The sequence below is a fragment of the Gallus gallus genome, chromosome 5 (genome assembly GCF_016699485.2).
Source record: "Gallus gallus isolate bGalGal1 chromosome 5, bGalGal1.mat.broiler.GRCg7b, whole genome shotgun sequence".
NCBI classification, from domain to species: Eukaryota; Metazoa; Chordata; class Aves; order Galliformes; family Phasianidae; genus Gallus; species Gallus gallus.
Window position 1 is genome coordinate 27,245,770 of NC_052536.1, and position 23,031 is coordinate 27,268,800.

At 43.6% G+C, this 23,031-nt stretch overlaps 1 protein-coding gene across 5 annotated transcripts in view; it reads right to left on the reverse strand.

Annotated features, from left to right (window-relative positions):
* Positions 1 to 23,031, reverse strand: part of SMOC1 (SPARC related modular calcium binding 1) — a 121,299-nt gene that overhangs the window by 15,006 nt on the left and 83,262 nt on the right. For all 5 annotated transcript variants that reach the window (XM_015287582.4, XM_004941688.5, XM_001231760.7 and 2 more), the window contains exons 8-10: positions 8,817 to 9,009; positions 7,866 to 7,948; positions 4,360 to 4,465 (exon numbers count right to left, since the gene is read on the reverse strand). In XM_015287582.4, the coding sequence (XP_015143068.1) occupies positions 4,360 to 4,465; positions 7,866 to 7,948; positions 8,817 to 9,009 (382 nt within the window). The remainder of the gene's footprint in view (positions 1 to 4,359; positions 4,466 to 7,865; positions 7,949 to 8,816; positions 9,010 to 23,031) is intronic.

The window sequence follows — 23,031 nt, forward strand, 5'->3', positions numbered from 1 at the left end:
GGCTAGAATTTCCATAGGAGCATAAAAAGAATTCAGTATCCAACTTCAATTGAATTGCAATAGGAGCTGGGCATTAACTTCCCCATACTGTTTGAAAGTGTCAATCTTTATTAAAACACGGCTCAACTTCAGAACACCCTGGAGATGTGCTGAGCTTTACTCGCCTGCTTCCAACTGCTCAACTACAGCATGAAAGGGAACCTTGGGGGCAATTTTCTGAAGTACCTTTTAGGGCTATTACATGGGAAATAATTGGCAGCTTACAATGAAGGCAGAGAGCTGCTGAGTTACATGATAAGGATAGCTGTCAGAAGACGCTCTTTTAACCCAGAACTCCACAGGGCATTCATATTTTTCCTGATGATGTAACAAGCTACAGTGAGCACATTTTGGCAATTAAAATTTATTCCCAAATTGGCAACGACTAGAGATAGTTTCTTAGATTGAGTAGAAAGGGGCTGGGATCTCCTTTGGCCTATTCTAGTTTAGGCCTCGTGTGATAGGAATATGTCTGACTTACAAAATAGAATAAAATGTTCACTAAAGTGAAATTGTTTTTTTTTTTTTTTTAACAAAAAATGCTGCTTCCATTATATAGGATTTATGCATGATACAAAACACTGTGTAATAAACCTATTTCCTACAAGCGTTCCCTTAATTAATTTGAAAACATACAGTAACAAGATGTGCCTTGGAGTTTATGTAATAAACTTAAGAATGAATTTTACCAGAGATTTTCTGTTTCAAAAGTTTAAATGAAGTCTACTTGGCTATTTTGCTGTAATATAAACCAGGGCCATGACGAAGGGAAGTTCTCTTCTCATTTACATTATTGTAAAGCAAGAGTAACTCAATTAAAATCAATAGCTTTGAACTTGCTTAAACGAGACAAGACCTATAAGGGATTACAAGGTTGTTTTAAGCATGCCCAATTAAAAAAAAAAAAAAAAAAAAGTCTTATCAGGTTTTACTTACATTGCCTGAAGCAACAAACAAGTTGTACTGCCTCGCTTTGCTGCTACTAGATTGTTTTGGTGTGTATCAAGTGTAAAGCGAGCAGTTCAGCACAGCCTTATGTAGAGTTATTTTTTCTCCTTGCGTTTTTCCTTGCCCTCCAAAGAAAAAGTAATAACACATTCATTGCAAAGACTCTGCAGCATAGATAGGTAAAGTCTTGAAGACACTCAGCAAATGCAGGTAGTTTTCACTCCACACATTCAGGCTCAGGCTGAAGGCTGCAGGGTCAGCCAATCCAATCTCCTGTACATCACACGCACAGACTGTGAATCAATTTACTTTTAAGACTTCAATTTGACTAAAGTGTTTCTGAAAGGTATCAAGCCCAAAAAGAAAGCCTTACGGAGAGGGAATCCATCACCACCCTCAGTAGTTCATTCTGCCCAACAAATAGCTTTGCTTTAAAGAAATGTTGATCGCAGGTTGGTTTATATTCAGCTGATCATGTTTTCCCCTGTTAGACTGAGGAGCCTGCAGAGCTTGTGTCCCCATGGACTCACTCAGATTGTAAGTAATCATTTTTAATCCTTTTTTCTTTCTTCCAATATCCCATGGAAGCCTGAACTCCTCAAGACTCACTCTTAGGTTTTTTCAGCCCTTAAAAACTTTGGCAGGGCTCTTCTCTGTGTGTTGTTCCCTCTTTTAATGTTGATACCAAAGGTGTACACCGTACGACAGTTCCATCTCCCTGCTGTCACAGGGAAATGGAAACAACCCCTCTTCCCTAAAACTGCCTCTCTGATGATAAATATTTGCTTTTTGCCACAGTCCCACACTGCAATCTTGTATCCACGGCTCAATCCATTTCAGTAACTTTGCTTTGGGTACTGCCCCATTTCTGTCCCTGCTCTGAAAACGAGGCCTCACATTCAGTCCACCTACACCCAAAGTGCTCGCTTTGTATTTAGAACTCACAGGACAAAACATGGGGCCAACACGTGGGGAAAACAGCTTGCTTGCATTGAGTTTGCCAGTCCTCTGCGACTTAAAAGCTTGCTTTTAAGCTTACAATAAACTATTTTGATAATTGGCTTCATTTGTTCAGCCTCTAAAAGGGTCCAAAAATGGTGAAAACCCCAAAGAAAGAGGTAGGATACAGAGGAAGCCAGTGCATGTTTCAATGCAGCACTTGCCCCGCCACTGTTATCATAATGATGGAGAAGAGCCTGCAATAAGTGAAACTTGCCTCACAAATGCGTCTCAACTAACACTAAGCTAAACCAGATCTCGAGCTTTTCTTTCCAATATCACCTTCTCAACAGACCTGGGCAAGGGAGGTACAGGATAAGCACCGTCATAAATTAAGTATGATGTTAGTTGTTAAGGCTGAAAAAGAGTTAATTAGCCCCATAAATAAAATATCCACGAAAAAGAGCTTTCACTTCTAATGCCAGAGTGAAGTCAGGTCATACAGCAGAACTTCAGATGTTCCTGAAGAGAGGACTCTGGACATTTTCCCCTCTGGGAAACTTGGAAAGCAGAACTCATTGCACAGAGACTGCTCCCCGGCTCCCCAGCTCTGCAAACTCACACCAAATGAAAGCTGTGCTGATTAAATTGTTAAATCCCTTGAAATGTTTTTTTGAGGTTTTTTTTTTTTTTTCTTTTCCAAAATAAATGGTTCCATGGTGGCACATGGATGGAAAAGCCTGATGTAGGCTCTTTGGGGTAAGCACTTACCCTAACTGATGCACGCGGAAGTTTATGCCAGAGCAATTTCCTGAATTTAATCAAGGCTGTGAGCAGGCAGAATATTTGGGTGGCAACAGCCTTTTGCCTTACAAAGGACAGACTGCTAAAAGATTTCTTTTTCCCCTTTCAACTGGGCTGCTGACACTGCAGCTGAAAATAAATCAATGTGGCGACTGTGAAGAGCCGGGCAGTGAAAAATTCTGCCAGAAAGGCTTCTATTCAAAGCTGAGAAATACACAAAGCTTGGGGAACATTAGGAAGAAAGCCTGCTGGGTTTATGGAAGAGCAGTGGGGGCATATATATCTCTGGTCTCTACAATATTGGTTTATATTAAGCTTTATTTTAAGAGTGATGATTACATTGGCTGGGTTTCAGTCTCTGTGCCAAAGATGCCAAATAAATATCAAATACTCTCCAGGGCTTCCTGCCACCCCCACCCACAGCATTTGAACCATGCAAATTACACAGAATTGACATTGGAATGCTTATGGCTGGGAGAGAACAACGTATTTCCCATCCTTGGGGCATTTTTCATCCTGTTTATATGAGTACAGACATGCTAGGCATATACTGCTAATTCGAAGGGTTACAGACTATCCCATGTGCAGGCATTCAGCAACCAGCCTCATTTGCAAGGTCCAAACACAAAGTTAAAAACATATGGGTTCACAAGCAATCCATCCAGCAACCAAGAGGCACAAAGGTGCCACCCAGGAAGTTTTTGTCTTGAGAATTTAAAGATGGCATTGCTTCCTTATGCATTTTGAAAGAGGCAAGCAGGGTACCAACATTACTCTACGTGCTGGAAGCAACATGCACGCACATAGGTACCTCCGTCTCTACATCTGCATTAATGTGAGCACATTATTTGCTGTGGCATCCCTGCCTGTAGGCTAGCACTGTCCCCTTTTATAGTCAGAACCATAGAAGCCTTCCTAGTCATGGCCACACAGCATTTCTGTTAAACTCAACAAAGTCCGTTCCCAGTGGCCTGTCCTGCCTGGCACGTTGCAGCACCGCAGCTGCTGCTCTAAGGGGATTTCCTATCATCAAACAGGAGGGGGAGACAAGATCTCAGCTTTTCCCCAGTTCCCCAGAAAAGCACACTTCTGCCCACCTCTTTCAACAGGCCTGACCTGCTGCTCCTTCCAAGAGGGATGAAGAGGCAGCTGGTCAGAGGGGAGGGTCACAAAAAACAGCTTCTCTCCTCATCCACAGGCTGGCTTCAGCCCCACAGCAAAACCGCAGCACTTGTGCTGCCAAGAATTCCCTTCACATTCTTCACTCCCTGTGGTAGCCACTAGGCCACACGGTCTCCTTCAATCCATTTGCATTTTATTAGGCCTCTTCATAGACCAGGGGACAAAAGAACAAGACACTTCCTCCCACTGAGCTCTCATTTCACACTTCAAATGGGCTATACTAACCTTTATGGTGGAACAGCTGCCAAGGAGGAGGGGTGGGAGCGGGCACGCCAGACTACGAGGACAAGACAGAGCAGCCCCTGATGGTGCCGTGCTAGCTCCTCTCCCAGCAATCCAGATGAATGGAAATCAGCTCAGAGCACCACTCTCCCTTCCCACCCCCACCTCACAGGCATCCAGAGCAATCACCTTGGTGGGTTCAGCTCAAGCGCTTTCCGGACTCACCTCCCACCCCCAGTAGGTGCTGCTGAGTTAATAGCCTGTACCATGTCCGTAGTGAGAGCATCGAGTAAGCTGGTGATAAATTCAACTTTCTTCCCATCTGGGCAGCCTGCAAAAAGAAAAGAGGAGGTTTAATGCAAGAACACACAAGACTGGTCTCCCAGCCCAATGCAGCAAGGACCAGTCAGAACCTCCTTTGTTTGTAACATCGCAGGCATCATTGCAGGAAAGGCAGAAGAATTCCTCAGTGGGTTTCTCTGCATGGCAATTTGTCCTGCAGCTTTGTCCAGCACACACACGTTCACCAACAATATCTGGCAGAAAGATCATGTGGTTGGCTTTGCAGCCTCTCCCAGTTCCCTACCAGCATAACCACAGGGATGTGCTGGAAGTGCCTGGCAGACAGAGTTCCCATGGTAACACTTGTACAGGAGTTTAAAAAACAATTCATTACCTCCTGGGTCATCTTCCTCCAAAAACACGGCTGTTCTGAGGCTCTAACTGACAGCTTAAAGCTTCTTAAAGCATGGGCCAAAGTGAGCGCTGCTGTTTGTACCTCCCTCTCCAGGCACAGAGTACTGCCTGCCAGCAGCTACCACAATAGTTCAGTTCTTTGCGTGTTCAGACTGCACTGGAAATACGTCTGACCAAGTGATCACATGGCAAGAGCCTCCAGTCACTGCTGATTTGGGCAGGAATTGGACAAAACGGGCTGTAGACAAGCTTGGTAACTATTTCCATGACTTAGTCCTGAGACCATACAGTTACCCACCACTATAACTACAGAACGATGGAGTCTCCTGTCAGTCTTACGACAGAGCTGAGACATGAATCTCTGTCTCCTTATCTTTATGAGGCAAACTATGCAGCCACTGTCCAAAACCTATCACCTACCATTGCACTGTTTTCTCCAACATGACACTGAAGCCATCACCACCTTCCTTACTCTTCTCTTCCCCAAAACCTCTCTTCACTACCAATTATCCACATAGAAGAGCAGTATCAGAAAACACTATTGCCTTAGTAACAAGTAGCAATGTCAACACTTTCTGCTTTTCCCAGACAAGCAGAGATGCACGTGTACCCCAAACACAGCAGCAGAAACCTACTGTAATCCCTTGACAGCTGAAAGCAGCTTGCAAATTGATCTGACAAAACTCCCTCCTTTGCAGCATTACAGGCTCTGTTCTCTGCAATAGCTAACCAACAGTCCATAGCCTGTCTCCATATTACGCGTATTACACACACGCACACCCCTGAGCACTTGTTTGGCACATGGTCCAGAAAATGTCAGCATTGTAATGGGTAAGCTGCTATGGCAGCCAGAGGAGACCACTCACTTAAAGGAGCTTTTTGTTGCAGTAATGAGAAGGTTGAAAAACCATTTGCTAGAAGTCATCTCCCTGGGGCCTCAGCATCTCACCGTCTGCAGGAATTAGCAGCTTGCCATTTGCTATGTGCAAGCAACACATAGTTCCTTCCTTCTTCTGGCTCTTGTGGGAGCAGCCTGACACAGTTTGTGAAGAGGGTATGCGTAGGTATGCACAGATTCATACTCTTGTGTCTCTCAGCTTGGCCTGTGCAGGATCACACAGGAGAAGGACGCTACTGCCTGCAGTACTGAGGGTCTGGAGGATAGGCAAGGGGTACCTTACCTAGAAAAGGGGTAAGTAAGGGACCTCCCTCGGAGAAGTGAACGCAAATGGAAAGATGTCTCAAAAGAGATTTTTCTAAAAGTTCAGTTCCGATAAGAAAGAGAAAAGGTAAAAGAAAACATCTTTTCTCATTCCCTGTAGTTCTGACTCATCAGTGAATTTTTACATACAAGAGTAGCTAATCAAACAAACCTCAAGTCTGCATCAAAAGACCATGGAGCAGACAAATCAGGATACGTAATTGCCCTGCTCCATCTCCTACTCTCTTCATAGACAAGGGTATTTCTAGCAACAGGACCCATCAGAGATGGGAACCACACATCCAAGCACAGAGCTGAATGTTCACTAAGGTACAAAGAAGTGGCCTGAGCTGAGAGGAGAACTCTCCTGGAGTCTGATGCTACAGGGCATCCTACATATGTCTTCTTGGGCCTCATGTACTTCCTGTCCCCTCATCCAGTTGCAGCTGTAGTGCAGAAGAAGGAAGAAGAAACCATTCTGTCTTCCTGAGAGATCAGAAAGAAACTCTAAGGAGTCCACATGCAAAGGGTTTTCACGGAGTTCTGCAGAGACAGAGAATAAATGCAAGAAGAAGCAGAAAAGCAAAGGGAAAATAGGAGGGAGAAGGAAAGAAGTCAGGTTGTTCTATTTTACAATGATTTCCTAAGGAAATGAGCCTTAATGCTGTCATTTAGCTGATTCACTAAATGGGGTGATCCCTCACCCCCCAAAGTAATACTTGAACCAATTGGCCAATTTCATTCAAATGTAAGAGGAAGGCAGATAAGAAGTTTTTACATGTCTTGTGAAAACGAGCAGCTGCATAGTGGAGAGCCGTGCTGGGGGCAGAGCTGCTAAGCAGAGAGCTATGGAGCCCAAGGTCAGGAGCTGGCAGAACCATCAGGAGATGCAAAAGGCAAATCTGGAACAAATCTCATTTCCTTTGCTAACTTGTTCAGAGACAACTCACTTCATGTTAGCCCTAGGAAGGGCCAGAAAAAAAGTGAAGTGGATCCATTGCTACCAGCTTTTTCTGTGGAGTTTCTAGTCTCTACTGCTCCATCATTGTAGAAAGGGACTGACTGTAGCTTCTGTTTTTGGGAGTCATTCCCCACCCAGGAGAGCAATGGCTGATCTCTCAGTGAAGGCCCTTCCCTCTGCACCCTACAAAGGCAGAGGGAAGTTGAAAACAGAGCACGTGTGTATGATATTTTTAAGAGCTGCTCAGATACCTATGCCCAGCACGTCTTCCTAGCAGTAACAAAGCAAGCAAATAGGAAATTAGGGCTTGCCATGTTGTTAAGAGGGGAAAGATGAACAGAAAACAACCAGAAATGGGAGACAAAGTGGGTCGCACGTAGAAAGTGAGGGATCCAGTCCAGCCAAGTAAGCAGTCAGCATTAGATAAGTGACCTCAGTGCACCAGGAATACTGTCCTGCAATGCCAGGGAGCCAGTTGATCCACTGACAGTTGCCATCTGTGTCCTCCATCATTGCTTATCAGACCATCAAGCTACTAAAACCCTGCTAACACAAGAAGGACCTTGTCCTGACCAAGCTTTGAAGAAAGGTTTTCAGTGTTGAGCCCATTCTTTAGCCAGGGTACATCCAGGCATCCAGGTTTTGGTTTTTTTCCCCCAACAATTCTATCTCAGTTGTGTTTCCAAAGAAAGGCAGACAGGCAATAAAGCAGCCCTTCCAGACACTCCCAAGCTCTTCCAGTTATCCAAAATAACACAAAATAAAACCCACGGTAAAATAAGCAGAATGAGGGAAATCCCCTCAACAATATTGTAGGCCTCTTGAGAGTTCCAAGGAGAGATAAGCAGAGATAGACTCTCATTCTTTACTAACCTGGAAGTTCTCTGTCCTTGAATGGATCATCAATCTCTGTACTCTTCGACCTGGCATCACTTTCACACACTGGAGTCTCATAGCTGGAAAAGAATAGAAGATGCTAAACTATGTGATACGGCTTTAGTATCATCAGATGGTTGCTAAGGGGTCATCTTATCTGCTCATTACAGGGGAAAAAATAAACCTGCAGCAGAAATACTATTCTCAGTCATGTATCTGCTTACAGACAGCCAGCAGCAGCAGTAGCAAGCAGAGAAAGGAGTGGGAGCATGCCCTGAAACCCAGGAGCAGCTTAAACCCTTTAAGTTTGAACTTAAAAACAGCACAAGGCCCTCTTCCAACTCTTGTGGGCACAGATTGAGCTTTCCTTCAAAACCGTCCATGTTCTGCAGGATCACTGTGCCGAGCAGAGTTTTAAGTCCCAGCTCCTACTGGACTGTTTTTGTAGCTTTCCAGAGCCACAATTTGATTCCAGTTCCCAAATGACAAAATATTCCTAAGGTAATTTTAAGATCCAGGGCTGCTGAAAAGCTAAATTTACCTTTTGCTTAAAATCTATCAATGTGCAACGGGGAAATGTTCTAAATCTGTTCTGGCCAGGATCTAAGTGGCTGCAGGATGGAAACGTAAAGCAGAGGATAATGCAACACAGACACTTCTGTTTCTGCCCCTCATAACATGGGCCTGCATTTTGAGCAAAGGACTGGTGCCTGCTACCACCAGGAAAAAAAAAAAAGCAGTTTTATGTAATACTTCCCTGAGAGAAAAGCAGTTACTGTGTACCAGCTCCTATAGAGGACGCTCACTATGGTACATCACATTGCTAGCTCTAGGGAAGGTAGCTCAGAACGCGCTGCCCAAGAAGTACCAACTTCTCTGGTATAGCACTACTATTTTTCATGGCTCATCTGCCCCAGGCAGGCATCCCACCAGGCTTACAGCTCTTACCGAGTGGAAGTACCGGGCAGAGGGCGGCCGGTGTCCACCAGGACGCACCAGCAGTATCCGGTGGACTGGTGGCATTGCACTGGTTTGTAGAGCCCTCCCGGAGCGCACTCGGGGATGACAATACCCTCGCGGGGGTTCTGCCTGGCCTCCTCCAGCGCGCTCTGTCTTTCCTGGTCGCAGGAGTGAACTTTCTCTGGAAGACAGGAAGGAGATGGAGGTGTACAGAGAAAAACTGTCAAATCAGGATCACCTTCCTCAGCTCAGCAGGTCAGGGATATCCTCCACAGCAGACCTTGCTGTGCTTTCTGTCCAATAACACCGGTATGCCTAGAGAATGAGAGATTTCAGGGCTGAGAACTTCTTCCTGCAATCAGAGATGACGTTACAAGATTATGGATCCTTGAGGCTGTTTGATGCATGTCCAGCAAACTATGAAGAGGAAGAAATTGTAGCCCACAGGTAAGGTTCTTGCAGGTGATATTTTCACATACTTGGAGGTTCTCACTTGTGACTCATGGTTTTCACAGTTACACAAAGGTGCCAATAGCCATGCTCTGCTCCCACCACCTATTTGTCCAGAATGCAGTGCATTCTTCTATCTCAGTTAGCATCCTGTAAGGCTGCTAAATGAGATAGAGCAGCATGAGCCCAAGAGGAGAAGAAAGTTATATTTTAACACCATCTTTATCAAGTACGTAGGATAATATTCCACAGGACATTACAATCTGTTTATCTCTCATCAGCCAAAAGTTCTCACTAAGAAGTCTTCAAACATGCTGGTCTTTTAAGGAGAAGGAAAACAACTTCAGCTTTGGAAAGCAGAGAAGATATCAGAGAGAGGGAAAAACCATGCATGTAGGAGAGAAAGCAGTCAATGCTGACGATCGTAGCATTAAAACACGTGAAGTCTAGGGTAAAAAGAAAAAAGAAAAAGAAAAGACAACTGCTGACTTTTACCATTAAGAGAGTGGTGAAAGCCAGAAGTGGTAACAGTTCTGTCCTTCCCCAGCTTTCCTCTTCCCTTGTGGTTTAGACTGTTTTTTGTTTGTTTGTTTGTTTGCTTTTAATTTGAAATAAGCTAATGCCAGGAACTACCTCCTGCTCTCAATACACAAAATGCTTCAGCACCGCCAGGCAGTGATGCCAGGGGTTCATCTCAAACCTGCAGTTGTTCCCCTGCATTACCTAAGCATCCTACTCCAGGACAGGCTCAGCACAGACTCAGCAACACTTGCTGTCTCCCTGTATTTTGCCTGCCTGTCTGCACTCCATCAGCTCCATCTTATATTTTGGCCATAAACGCTGGGACAGGCAACAGGTGTCACACACCCAATGGCAGCAGTTCTGCACAGCACCACCTGAGCACACCGTGCTCTGGGTACCACACTGAATCGTAGCAGTTAACACAAGGAGTCCCAAAGACCCAGAGTGGTCTCCCTCCCTCCTCAGTGTTTCAGGAATATAAAGGCCACCTCAACTGGGTCACACACAAATCCACACAACCGAATCACAGACTAAAAACTTCTAAGTGTCGGCAAGTCTGACTCAAGCAGAGAGAAACTTGATCAGGAAGGAGCAGGAGGGGGATAAAGTCAACAAAAACTGAAAGGGAGCTCGAGCCTCAGCTGATATTTAAGCTGACTTCATTTTGCTGACAGATTTCACATCTGAAAAAAAGGCCCCGTGACTGTTCCCAAGCTGTGCCTGGACAGAGAATGCATTGAGCAGAGGGCTGCAGGCTCCCCAGCAAAGCACTCATGGCACAGGGCCCCGCGCCTGCGGGCTGCCTGATGGCAATTTGCACCTCGGTCCGCTGCTGAGGAGGAGCGTTTGCGCAGCCAGAACTCTCTGACTGTCATCGTTTTATGTAATAAGCAGAACAAAACAAAAACAGCTCCTACTGAATAGATCCAGATTCCAGGAATTCTTCTATCTAAATCCCGAAACTTCCTGAGAGCACACACTGAAACCAAGATCTCTCAAAGTCCTTCGAGTCTGGCACAACTAGCGCTAAAAACGGCTCTGGATAAAAACATCAACGTTTTGTGTGTACGTGCTGGGACAAAATGTGCCACTTTCATTGAGATGAATAAAGAAAAAGGAAAGAAAGTAGTCTCTTCTAATGAGTTAGTACCTTATACTGTATACATATTTCCAGTGAGGTATGCAAATTACACAGAGAATAAATGTACGAACTTAAACACACCATGTTTGTACTGTGCCATGAAAAGGGCAAGAATTTGTCTGTGCATATTAGGATAAATGTGGGGGAAGAAGTCATAGCATTATCTACCAGAATACAGAACTAATTGCCAGCCACTCCTTTTTGAAAGGTGTTCAAAGGCAAAATGCAGTGCATCTTGCTGGTATTGTTCGTTCAGCTGACATCAAACAGACATAATAATGCAAAACCCACCACTGTCATCAGTTTTCAGTGGTCCACTGCTAGCGATCACACCACCACAGCTGAAGTAGCAGAGATCAGATTTTTCTCTTTGCTATCATGCATATGGAAGTAGTCACTCTGAAAGTTTCATCTATTCCACCGCACCCTGAAGAACACAAAACAGCCGTACTGTGGCAAACCAAGGGCCCAACTCGTCACTATATCATCTACACTTGTGGCCAAAAACAGGCATTTAAGAGGATAACAAAGAAACAGAAGAAGCATACAGTTATTTCTCCCACATATTCTTCCAGTCCCAACCACTTGTGCATCAGAAGCTTGCAGAAAGGGAGGGACTCTGCATTTAGAAAGTAGCTATAATTTTTTGCTTCCACCAGTTTGCCACATCCCTCCTCATAAACTTTTACTGACTATGACACCCCGCAGCTAGTTTTTGGCTCAACTGCATACTGTGTGTGCAACACAGCACATACTTTGGTGTGATCTAAACCTGGCTCCAACCAGTTTTGTTCGCTGACCCTGGTTCTTCTGAAGGATGAGACAGTGAACAACCAGTTGCAATCTCTCCCTCCCTGCCTCTCACCGCTTCATGGATTCCTGCTTCATCTCTTTTACATGCTGAAGAGTCCCAGCTGACCTAGTTGCTCCTTCTCTGAACCTTTTCCAGATCTACTCTATTCTCCCTAAGCCAGAGGGGATCAAAACAGCAAATGCAGTGACATTAAATGGTGGCTCTGACAACAGCCTTGTGGAAAGTTTCTTTGGTGCCATGTGTCTAACAGGCAGAAGACAGAATTAACTAGCACTAGCCCCTGGAGAGGCTCTTTCCTCCAAGCTATCACTCTAACAGCACTTAATTCCCTTAAAAACAAACACAAGTATTAATAGCAGTGGTATATTCCAACAGCCAGCAAAATCAGCTGGGAAATCCATACCATCAGCTTCCCCAGCATGGGACCTGGCATGAACCACACGCATTGTCACCCTAAAGACAGCCTCACTGGTAATAAAGGAACCCTCGAATGCTACCCTGGCTCCAGCACGCTGAAGTCAGCCCATTCCAGTCAGACTGCTTACTGGAAACTTTGTTTTTACCAAGGCCAAGTTTACGGAGGATAAGGAAAGCCCACAGCCAAGCTAGGTTTAATGCCAGGTATGAAATTAAACTGCCATCTCACAAAGCAGCATATCTTTATTGCATGTGCAGGGTACTTAAGCCCTGTTCGAGTTAATGGGGGTTGCAGGCACAGAAAGATACAGAGAAAAGGCTTTCTTTCTTTCCTTCCCTACATTAAACAGAGAGAGGAATGTTTAAGACAGCAAGTCAGTGAGAGACAAACAGCCTTCCCAGGACCAACAATAACACTACACTTTTTTTTTTTTTTAAGGCACTGTCACATTCCCTTTTTTCCTGCCGTCCCTGCTTTGACTTATGACAGCCATCAGCCAAGCAGCTGGGTAGCACTCGCCAGCCTGCTCATGCTGGGCTATAAAACCTTTGAGTGACAGCAAATCCACCTTACAACAAATCCAATGACAGTGGAAAAAAAAGGTAGGGAATACATGCGCACACAAAAGAGACAATCACTGCAGAAATAACCATTTTACTTCAGCTGTTCAGCTCTAAAATGCTAACTTTCTGTTGCTTCTTACTCTTGACTTCTTCTAACAGTCCTTGAAACTTGTGTAAAAGTAGCATCTCTGAAGCCATGAGCTACTGCAGAAAAGCAAAGCTCGGACATCAGCAGTCTCAGTTATTTACACAACCATTTTCTCCCAGTAATGGTCTTCAGAGAAATACATGGTCAGATTCATAAAAAGGTCTCTCAGGCCTGGTCTCTTAAATAGACACATTTAAGAATACATCTAGGGTCTGCACAATAAAAATAAAAAAGATGGATGAGGTAAGGGACTCATCTGTCTGCCTAATAAACAAGATGCTTATTAAAGGAATGAGGGGTTTGTTTACCTTACAGAGTTAGAAGGGAGGGTGTCTAGCAGTACTGAACCAAAGGCTTGTGCTTGACAGCTCTCATGCTCAGCCTGCAGGGCTGCCTGCAGCTGAAGCACTGCTCCGACCTCGTTGCTGGCAGAAGCAGAAGACCAAACACTGATCCCAGTGCTGAAAGATGCTGGAGATGGTTAGGGTGGGACACAAGGAAGATTCACCATTCAACCACAGTTTATTATTTTTTGAAAATTGCTTTTCTGTACTCAATTTATTATTATTAAAAAAAAAGAGAGTAGCTACGACACTGGAACCAACTACCTTGGAGAGATCCCTACATCATCCTCAAGAGACAGGAGCCTTCCTTCCAACTGAGGCAAAACAGAGGGTGTAACCTCCCTCCACGCTTCTCCCCAGCCCTAATGAACCTATGTGAATAGTCTAACTCAGAGCTGCTGGCTACTCTGCAAGCAGGGCAGACTTGCATCCCTTTTCCTCTCTCTCTTCTTTTGACCAGAAATTCCATCTGGACCAGAGAAACTTTTCCCATGGAGTTCCCACAAAAAGCTTCAGTTTTCATGAAGGAGCATTCATCAGAAGGGGAGGAAAAGGTCTTTTACTGAAAGATTCTTGACCAGCCCCTATTGTCAGTACTGCAGTAGAGGCCTGACTTCAAAATACGGTTTCAAAAAAATCACACACATATCTCCCCCAAATTTCTTTTGTTCAGCTTTGAGGCCCTCCCGCATCAGGAACTAGAGCAGTACAGAATAAAAGGCAGCACTAGGGATATCTAGTGCCAAGTTTCTACTCACATCCTGTACCAACCCAAAAGCGAGGACTAAGTGTCTTTTTGCCTCTGTTTTCCTCCTGGTGAAAGAAAGCATTTGCCGGTCTCTCAGGGAAGCTTAATTCAAATGGGGTTGATTTTTGTTTTGGATTAGCAGCTTGTTGCATTGCTCTGGTGTGAAGAGGAGCCTTGAATGGCTTATTTTAGCATATCCTCTGTACAAGCATTAAAGTGCATTCATGTTGCATAAGCAAGCTGTAATGTAAACAGGGCTTGAGGCCACTCTAGAACAGGTGCCTCAGCCCAAATATGGAGCATACAGAAGCCGCAGGCAGAAAACACATTCTCACTCCTAAGGGAAAGTTCAGCACATGTTATAACAGCAGCCCAAATCAGCATCCCTTCCACTTTGGAGGGGAAAGAGAATTGGAAAAGCCTTTGGTACACACATTCACAAGGGCTGGCAAAACTACCATAGTAAGGCAATGAATAGGCACCTATCCCCAAAGCAGGGATATGGGTGGAGGAAGAGAAACAACCCCTTCTGTGTTTACTAGGAGCACAATGCCAGCTGAACAAACATGGCTCACGGGGACAGCATAAATCTCTCCTCACCTCTGTTAGTCATCAGTACCGCTACCCACTCCACCCTGTTCTGTCTGGGATTGTGGGCTTTCCAGGGGATTCTGGCTAATGTAAAAGTAAAGAAAAAAAACAAACCTTGCAGGTGCTCCCATACTGCACCAGTCTAGCAGTCCTTGCTTTACCTTGGTACTCACTCAATTCCATTTCTCAAGGCATAAACAACAGAAGAAACAGAGATTATTACTTGTTCCAGTACTGAACAAGTACAATGTGAAGTTTCAACAGGTGGCTTATAATTTTACAAATGCATTGTTCCAAGTGGCTCGTTAAACTTAAGCTATTCAGGAACACATCCCATCCCTGCCGTTTTCATTCTGCTCAAAGCAGTAAAGCCGCCCTGCACTCCCCCCGGTGTAATGTGATGAGAAGTCTATTCATATCTACCTCAAGTTTGAAATGATGAGGAAGAGCTGAAGCAGTGAAGCCTGTCTCACAGATCAGAGTGAACTTGATGACGGTAGAAGCTGCCCTTAAACGGACAACACGTGCAGAATCTGTGGGCATTACATACTGCCCAGATAGGAAGGGAGCCTGCTCCAGAGTTTACAAACCACACAGAATTAAAGCTCCATTCATGGCAGCTGAAAGCTACCTGTCCCAGCAACTTTCTTTAAGACAGGGCTTGGAATCTTACCACCATCCTGTCTGTCAAGCAGCCAGTCTCATAATCTTAGCTCTAAGACTAGGTACACTAGCAGAAGCGTGGAAGGAAGAGGACAGTACTATTTTTTATGGCTATAGTACCTTGTCCTGGCAAAAAAAGAAAGAAAAAAAGTTATATCATTTGTGTGACCATAAACAATGCACTAAACAGAGCTCTGATTAAATCCTAGTTCATTAGAGCATATTATAAGTTGTGTCATTCTCATAAGCAAACAAGGGAAAGGGGCACTACATACAAACACTGTGAGACTGTTGCCCAGTGCTGCAGGTTAAGAACAACATACTCCAGGAGGATGAAGCTCTCTGTGGAACAGTTTTTTTTGTACTAAAAGGGATCATCAGATGCGTCTTGCATCAATTCTTGTAAGTCATCAGTTTGGTTTGTGGAACACAGCATCCATTTTGCAGATGAAAATTCAGGAAAAAATTCCACGTCATCTTGACAGATGCAATCAGTATGACCACAACTTACAAACACAAAGCATAACTACCCACAGAGAAAAATCCAATGCATGGAAAGGAAATTACTGACAAGATAATACCTGGAAAAATATCGTCAGGAGTTTAGGTAGACCACACAAAAAAGTCTTCAGCTTTGTGATGCTGCAAACAATGCAATTAGTTGTAGGATGTAGTGACAGGGACCTCATATATGAGGAACAGGCACTGATGACTTATGAGCCTTTAAATCAGCACAGCATCCAGCTCTGGGCAGTGCCCTTATAGAGAGAGGTGCACCATTTGGCAAGAATGCAGAAGAAAGCAAAGGGAACAGGCAGAGGTCTAGGAAACTTGATCTATGAGAAAATGCTGAAAGAATTCCATTTGTTTAGTCTAGGGATGACATTCAGTCTTCTGAGACTTAAAAGCTGTTATATTTTAAAAAAGAGATGGTCATAGATCTTTTTTTTTTTTTCCTCCCCATGGGTATTTCAAGTAGCAGACAGTTTACTTAGAGAAGGGAGATTTAGGTTTGATATAAAAACACCCCAGCAATTAACAGCTTGCTCATTGGAGGAGCCAGAGGAATCACTATCCCCGTTTCAGGCACAGGTTGTACACATTAGAGCTGCAGTTAGCTGGATAGGATCCTGAGCTGAATTGAGGTGGAACAGACCTCCTCAGGTCTTTTCTGCTCTCCTCACGTGGGCTGATAAGCTCCAGCAGATCCTATATAATTGAGGCATCCTCTTTGCAAACACAGCCTGAAGTCTTCAAGGGATTTGAGCTGGTTTAAGTTTCCAGGCTTTGGGATCTGATCTTCCTAACGTATCTGGCTGCCACATACAGAATGACAGCTGTAGCTGTGCAGTAACTTCATGACAACAGCTTCTAGCATGAGCGGAGAAAGGTTAGCACGAAAATGGAGCACTGTTCAGTTCTTTACACCAGGACAGTTTCTTAGTAGTAGAAATGCTTTCAACCTCGGATGCTGCTTTTCTGACTTTGTGAGGAAGCTACCCAGAGTCCACGGTTTTCCTCTTGCAACTCCTCTTTTTCATTTCACATCGCTTCCAAGCACTGCTAGCTTGTGGCATACCAAACTTTGAGATAGGCCACTTGTCCTTGAAAATAGTCATTCGTTTTCCCTATTCTCCTTTCTTGCTGCACTCTTTTCATGCTGAGAAATGCTTTTCGATAAAATGAGAAGCCATAGGTGTTTCCACTGGAGCCTTAACATTACTGGGAAACTATTTTTCACTTCCACACCTGTTTTTAATAGTACTTGGAACAACTACCATAGCAATTCTTGGAGAGTTTGCCTACCTCTGCTGGCTGGACTATATGAGCACAGCATTTTTACAGTATTGCAAGTGTATAGTTAATTGTAGGACACCAAACAGAAAGCTTTTGAAAATTGTCACAGGCAGGTAAGAAATATTTCAGACTGGTCTACCTAATTAGAGTACCATTCCTCTTTTATGCTACTGCTAGAGAGTAGGAGAGTGGAGAGAAAGAGGCAGGTTTGCAGTGTGATGAGTCTCTTCATGTAATGACACATCAGCTTTCTTCCAGCAGCATTTAGCACTTGACCAGGAGGCAAAGGGAACTGCCTCCAACAGAAGCACTAGCACTCACTGCTGGACACCTATGCTGAACCAGGCAAAACAGTCAAGGTTTAGAAACTCAATGTCAGTAGTGTATGGAACTCAGATATTTGACAAAGAAACAACTCCCACCACGTCTGTGTCAGGAGATAGCTCCTTTCCACAGTCTGGTTTGAAAGGCAAGGGAAAAACTACAGGGTGATACCATCTCCGAAGTCAGTATTTTTCCCAGAAGGATTTTGCTGAAATGCAGCCTTGCATAGCCTTATGCCATGCAATCTGTAGGTTCCAACTGTAGAGAGATCTACTGCAGCTTTGTGCTATCAGAGCTCGTTCAATGAGAACAAGTTGAGGTAGGAGAGTTCAGTGTACCACTGAACCAATTTTTCATTCAGTTGGCTTCTTGCAAATCATGTGGGTCCTCAATTTCATAATTGCCAAACCCTAGCAGAGCTTTTGGTTTTAGGAGAGGCCTAGTAAATCTATGTTTTTCCACAGGGAATGTGGGAGCTCAGGACCAGCCATTATTACCACTTCTCCTTAGCTGAGGCTTCTCAGAAATGCTATAATCTTTCTCTTGAAGTTGACAGGAACATTCCAAGAAAGGCAAGAAGGTATGTCAGTGTCAATACAAGTAGTCTATCAGCAGGCATCAGTGTGCGCTCAAATGGATGCCTGAAGTGCAGATCCAAGCACAAGTCTGCACTGAATTGTGTTAGTATATACAGTGAGGAACTCACTTCAGCAAATGAATGCAATTCCTTCAATATGAATCAGCTCCTACTGAAAAGCAAAACAAACTCCTTAAAGTTGACCTCTCCTCTCTCCATTTGTCCCTATAGGTTTGGGCAGTGCCTGGTGCTGCAATGTATTTCCTTTTCTTTTCCCCTCCAAATTTTTATCAGTTTAACCTAAAATGCATTTATTTTTTTGTTTGGTTGGTTGGTTGTTTTTTACTTGTTTTTTTTTTTTTTTTTTCTTTTACCTTGGTTTCTTACACCTTTGACACCTACTGCCCCCCTCCTACTACTCCCTGTCCACTCTCCTTAACTGGCAGCTGTAGTAGTCATGACTCCATGTCTAGAGTAATTTGTTTTCTTTCGTTGGGGGATAAGGAGGGGGGAGTGACTGAATTCTTTGGGAATGATTTATCACACAGCACTCAGGGGGAGCTTCATTTATTTGCCTAGCTGCATATGGTTTAACACCTATGGTTGCATGCCGCTTATTATACAATGTTATTTTTCCCACTTGTATACTTTGCACCTTTTCATAGAGCAGATTAACTGGTCCCCAGTGGCAGGTTATTTATGACTTTGTTTGCTGGCTGTCTGGAAAGGGTCCTGGTCCTGCTCTCTCCTACCTACTCCCTTCTTTACCACACCTGTCCCACTGAGACTGTGGGAGAATCACACTCAGGTATGACAGATCAGACCTCCTCGGAACTTCCAAGAGGGAGGAAAAGACAAAGATCCCCCACACAGCCATAAAGAGCAGTGGTTGAACCACAGATGAAGCAGGAAGGAAAGGAGGGATAGAGCAAGGGAAAAACAATACTGCGCGTTATGTTTTCCAAGGAAGCACTAACGCAGCAGAGAAGAGCACAGCAATCTGCAGTGCAAACTGAAAGGAATTAGCCAGTTTTTGTGTAATACTCAATATCATCTTCTCCTGATCTTGCTTCATTTTCAGAAACTAAATTAAAATGAATTCCTAAACAAAACCAACCACCTGCCAGACCACTAACAAACACAACCCTCATTAAAAGGGAGGAGGAGAAGAGAGGAATACCATCAAGGTTTGAAGATAAATATTTCTGACTGGTGGGATAGTAAAGTGACAGATTTTAGCCCAATAGTTCTGACAGCTCAGAGGAGTACTATATTGGGAAGCACTGACTCAAGATGCAGGACAAGTCCGCAGACAGTAGAAAACACAAAATCTTTCAGACTCGTGGATCCCTTTCATGAACTCTTGCTCTAGACATCATGCCTGACAGCTACGGGAAAGTTCAAAAGACAGTGCTCCTAGGTGTTAAGCCCAGGGCAGAGGCAGGTACCAAAACGTTCAGCAATAAGGGCTACAGTTCACATTAGGATGCCATCCCCCCACACCAAAATGCTCTGGTTCCAATGTTACTGTAACGTTTTATTCAGATGTCACTCAATCACATTTGTGCCAATCTACCTCCCTTTCTCAATCTGTTTTCTGCTGAAGTGAGATCACCTTTTGATTCCTCCACTTGGTGGCCTAACACTAAGTAGCCACAGACTGTGGGGAAGGGCCTGTAATCCTGTAATAGACATTTGGATAGCAACATTAACACAATGGCATGGAGAGACAGTAAGATGGGAACTAACACAACCAGTTTAGCAGAAGCAGAAAGTAGAAGAGTAGCAGGAGAAGAAGCAGAAGCCCACAGTCTCACATGTCTTTAAATAATGAGGTGGGGAGTGCAGTGTGCCAAGACAGGACAGCTACGGAATGTGGCTGAGAAGACAGAAAGGGATAAGCACAGGTGAGAAACTGCCCCCTTTAAAACAGTGCTTTGCTTTTCAAGAGTCTCATCTGAATACACCTCCAGCTCCCTGGTCTCTGTGCTATTCCAAGTTTCCAAGGCACAAGGAAATTTGTTTCAACTCCAAATAACAATACATTCAATATGAACGGGTACAGTCTCTCCTCATTCTGGAAAATAATATAGGAGTTTTCAAGCTCCTTGAGCTTAGTCCTCACTATTAAAAATGAAAAGCCTACTAACAAATCAAACAATTTTTTGCCTACTCTTGGCTCTTTTTGGTGTATCCCATCAAAACTGCAATTTTTTTTTTTTAAGGGCAAATCAGTAGACTCTGCCTTGTTATATGTTGGTTGGCCTCACTTGACAATCTGACATGGGAGGAACTGCATCAGATCTCAAAGTAGGTGGCTTAAAAGCAGACTCCTTGTAAATGTATGGAATCCTAGCAAGACACCATGTGCCTAAGGAAACATGAGTATATTTCTCCTGGGAGCAACCACTGATCATTAGGAAAATCACGTAGGAAAATGGTATCACTTCCTAGATGAGTACTGAGGGGAGCTACTGTGGGGTGCTATGTCGGTTTTCTCACTTTTTGTTTTCCTCTCCTGTATGTGGGGGAAAAAAAATTGAGACAGCAGACAAACCACAGAACCTGAGTCCTGATAATACACCTAATATAACCACATTCCACCTCACTGTGCATACCTTTGGAGTTAAACTACATTGTCATGCCACACCTGAATGTACACAGGCTTCTTTTGGGGTGGCCGGGTATGTTTGTTTCTTCTTCTTGCAGGAGTACATACAGACATACATCTTTCAAGCTATTTCTCTCTTTGATAAACTCTGAAGTTTGGACACCACGTGAATGCAATTGGAAAAAAAATAATGGAAGGTGAATATCACCATTCTTGTTTTCAAAGCCCCTTTACACTTACAACCCTGTCTTCTAAGAGCTCCAAACAGCAGGAAGCTCTATCATCACTGGAAAGCTGTCACATAAGATGCTTGCATGATGCCTGAGTGCCAGAGCTGAATAGAATAGGCCATGTGGAGTTGGCTCCCATTCAACAAGCAGGATTTTGAAATAAACAGTTACTATTATTTTTTTTTAACTAGGCACACACAAACCTGTCTTCAGCTGCTAACCTTAATGTATTACTCATTCTTCCTCTTCAATAACGTCATGTTCAAAACCCCTGTGACTACAGAATATTTACTTGAGGCTGCTACTGCTGGTTTCTCTAGAGCTGTTTATTTTTCCATGCAAGAGCTCATTACATCACTCTGTGGTTTTCTTAAAGGTTGTCAGGGTAAGCTGGATATAGGCTGGAATCTCTTGCTAATCAAAACCAAATCACTAAGTAGCACAAATGAATTTGGAGATAATCCAACTCCGGAAATGAGGAACAACCATGGATTTTTCAGTGGAGATGGGGTGCTCCCAAACAGGCTGCCATCAGATTTATATTCTTGGAAGCAAGATTCATTATCAAGTTCTTCCCTAGAGTAAGAACTATTAAAAAAAAAATCATTTGGATTGTTCTAGGCTGGAGTATACTGGGAAGAGGAGGTAGTACAAGCTTGAAACTTTAAAAGTAGTATGAAAGGGTAATCCTACCCATCCCGATTAGGGAATGGCCAATGCAAAGGTCCCATGTGTATCTCTTCCTGTCCTGGCAGCATTAAAAATAAATGACACATCACAAAGGCAAGTGCTAAATAATAGGCTTAGTTTGGGAGTTGCATGTGTGTATGCACATGGGTGCACACACTTGGAAAAAGTGGAAATCAATTCAAACCAAAGAAACATCAAAATATTTTTGTCATCTTGCCACAGCAAACAAAATATTTTGTGTTGATCTAGATGTTCTCTTTACCTTAAAAACAAAAAACAAAAAAAAAAAACACTTGAATTATGGGTTTTTAAGATTCACAAAAAAAAAAGCAAAAGGCTTAGTTAGTAAATGTACAAAAAAAAAAACTTTTCTCCTACTCAACATTCTAGATGTTACACAGCATGTTCACATTTTGATTCCTGTCTCTGGCTGAGAGTATTTCAACCTGTATCTCACCCCAGTAAGAATGAGATCTAGTCATCATTTGGAAGGTGGACTGGGATAAAAGCACTAGCAATCCCTCCTAGCAATGTTGTTCTGCCTAACACAGAAAGATTCACTGGCAAAACATCTGGAGACATATGGTATCTCAGTCAAGTACTCTGATCAACAGGATAGATAATTCTGATCTTCCTGATCCCCAGGTTTATTAATATTTACATGTATCATGCAAAATGTAAATGCTCTACAACAAAGGCTGTTTCAGGAGAACCTCTCCTGCTCATCCACAATAAATGGAAAGTAGAACACTTGGACAGCTCATGTGAGATACAGACTATACATGTAATATGGGTATTTTCTCTTAGGAGGAAGCAGAGGTGTCACTAGTTCCGCAGTGCTCAATGATCTGCGGGCTGGCTCATCCTGAAAGGATGCAGGAAATTCCAACTCAGACTGCTTTCACTTCTGCTATCTCAGTAGCAAGAAAGAGTCCTATCTGCCCCTACTACCAAGATGGATACAATGAATTCTGCAAATCTTCCCAGCTTCCTCACTTCCATCAGGTACACTGCCACACAGACGTTAATGGATGCAAGGCCCAGACACAGTACAAGGCCCAAAGCCTTGCTGGGAAGTGCTATTAACAACGTTAGAAGCGCTGCTGCTCTGTTCACTTTTCTTTGGGACAGTTAAAGGATTGAAGAGAGTATTTCCAGCTCCTCAGCCTTTTCTTCCTTGCTCCTCCTTTTTTTTCCCCCCTATACATACTCAGGAACACACCGCAGACTCTAGCTAAAGGCAGCTGAAAATATCTCTAAAATGGATGGTTAGGCAAGTGACTTACTCTAAGGTTTATCCTAGAAGCCTTCATTGAAACACAATATTAACCAGAAGGAGAATGATAGCAAATTACGGAGACTATTTGTCTCAGTACAGCAATTCTTACATTCTCCTCTCAGTCAGTATAGTGACGGCACTAGCTTTCCAAGACGTTCAGTGGTAGTGTTCAGAAATCAGAAATGTGTCAAGCACTTATATTTCAAGCTGCTAAGGTACAAAAGCAGTTAAAAACATCCCCTAATTTTGCATGCCCATTCCATGACAGCTAATCATCATCCAAGAGAGATTTG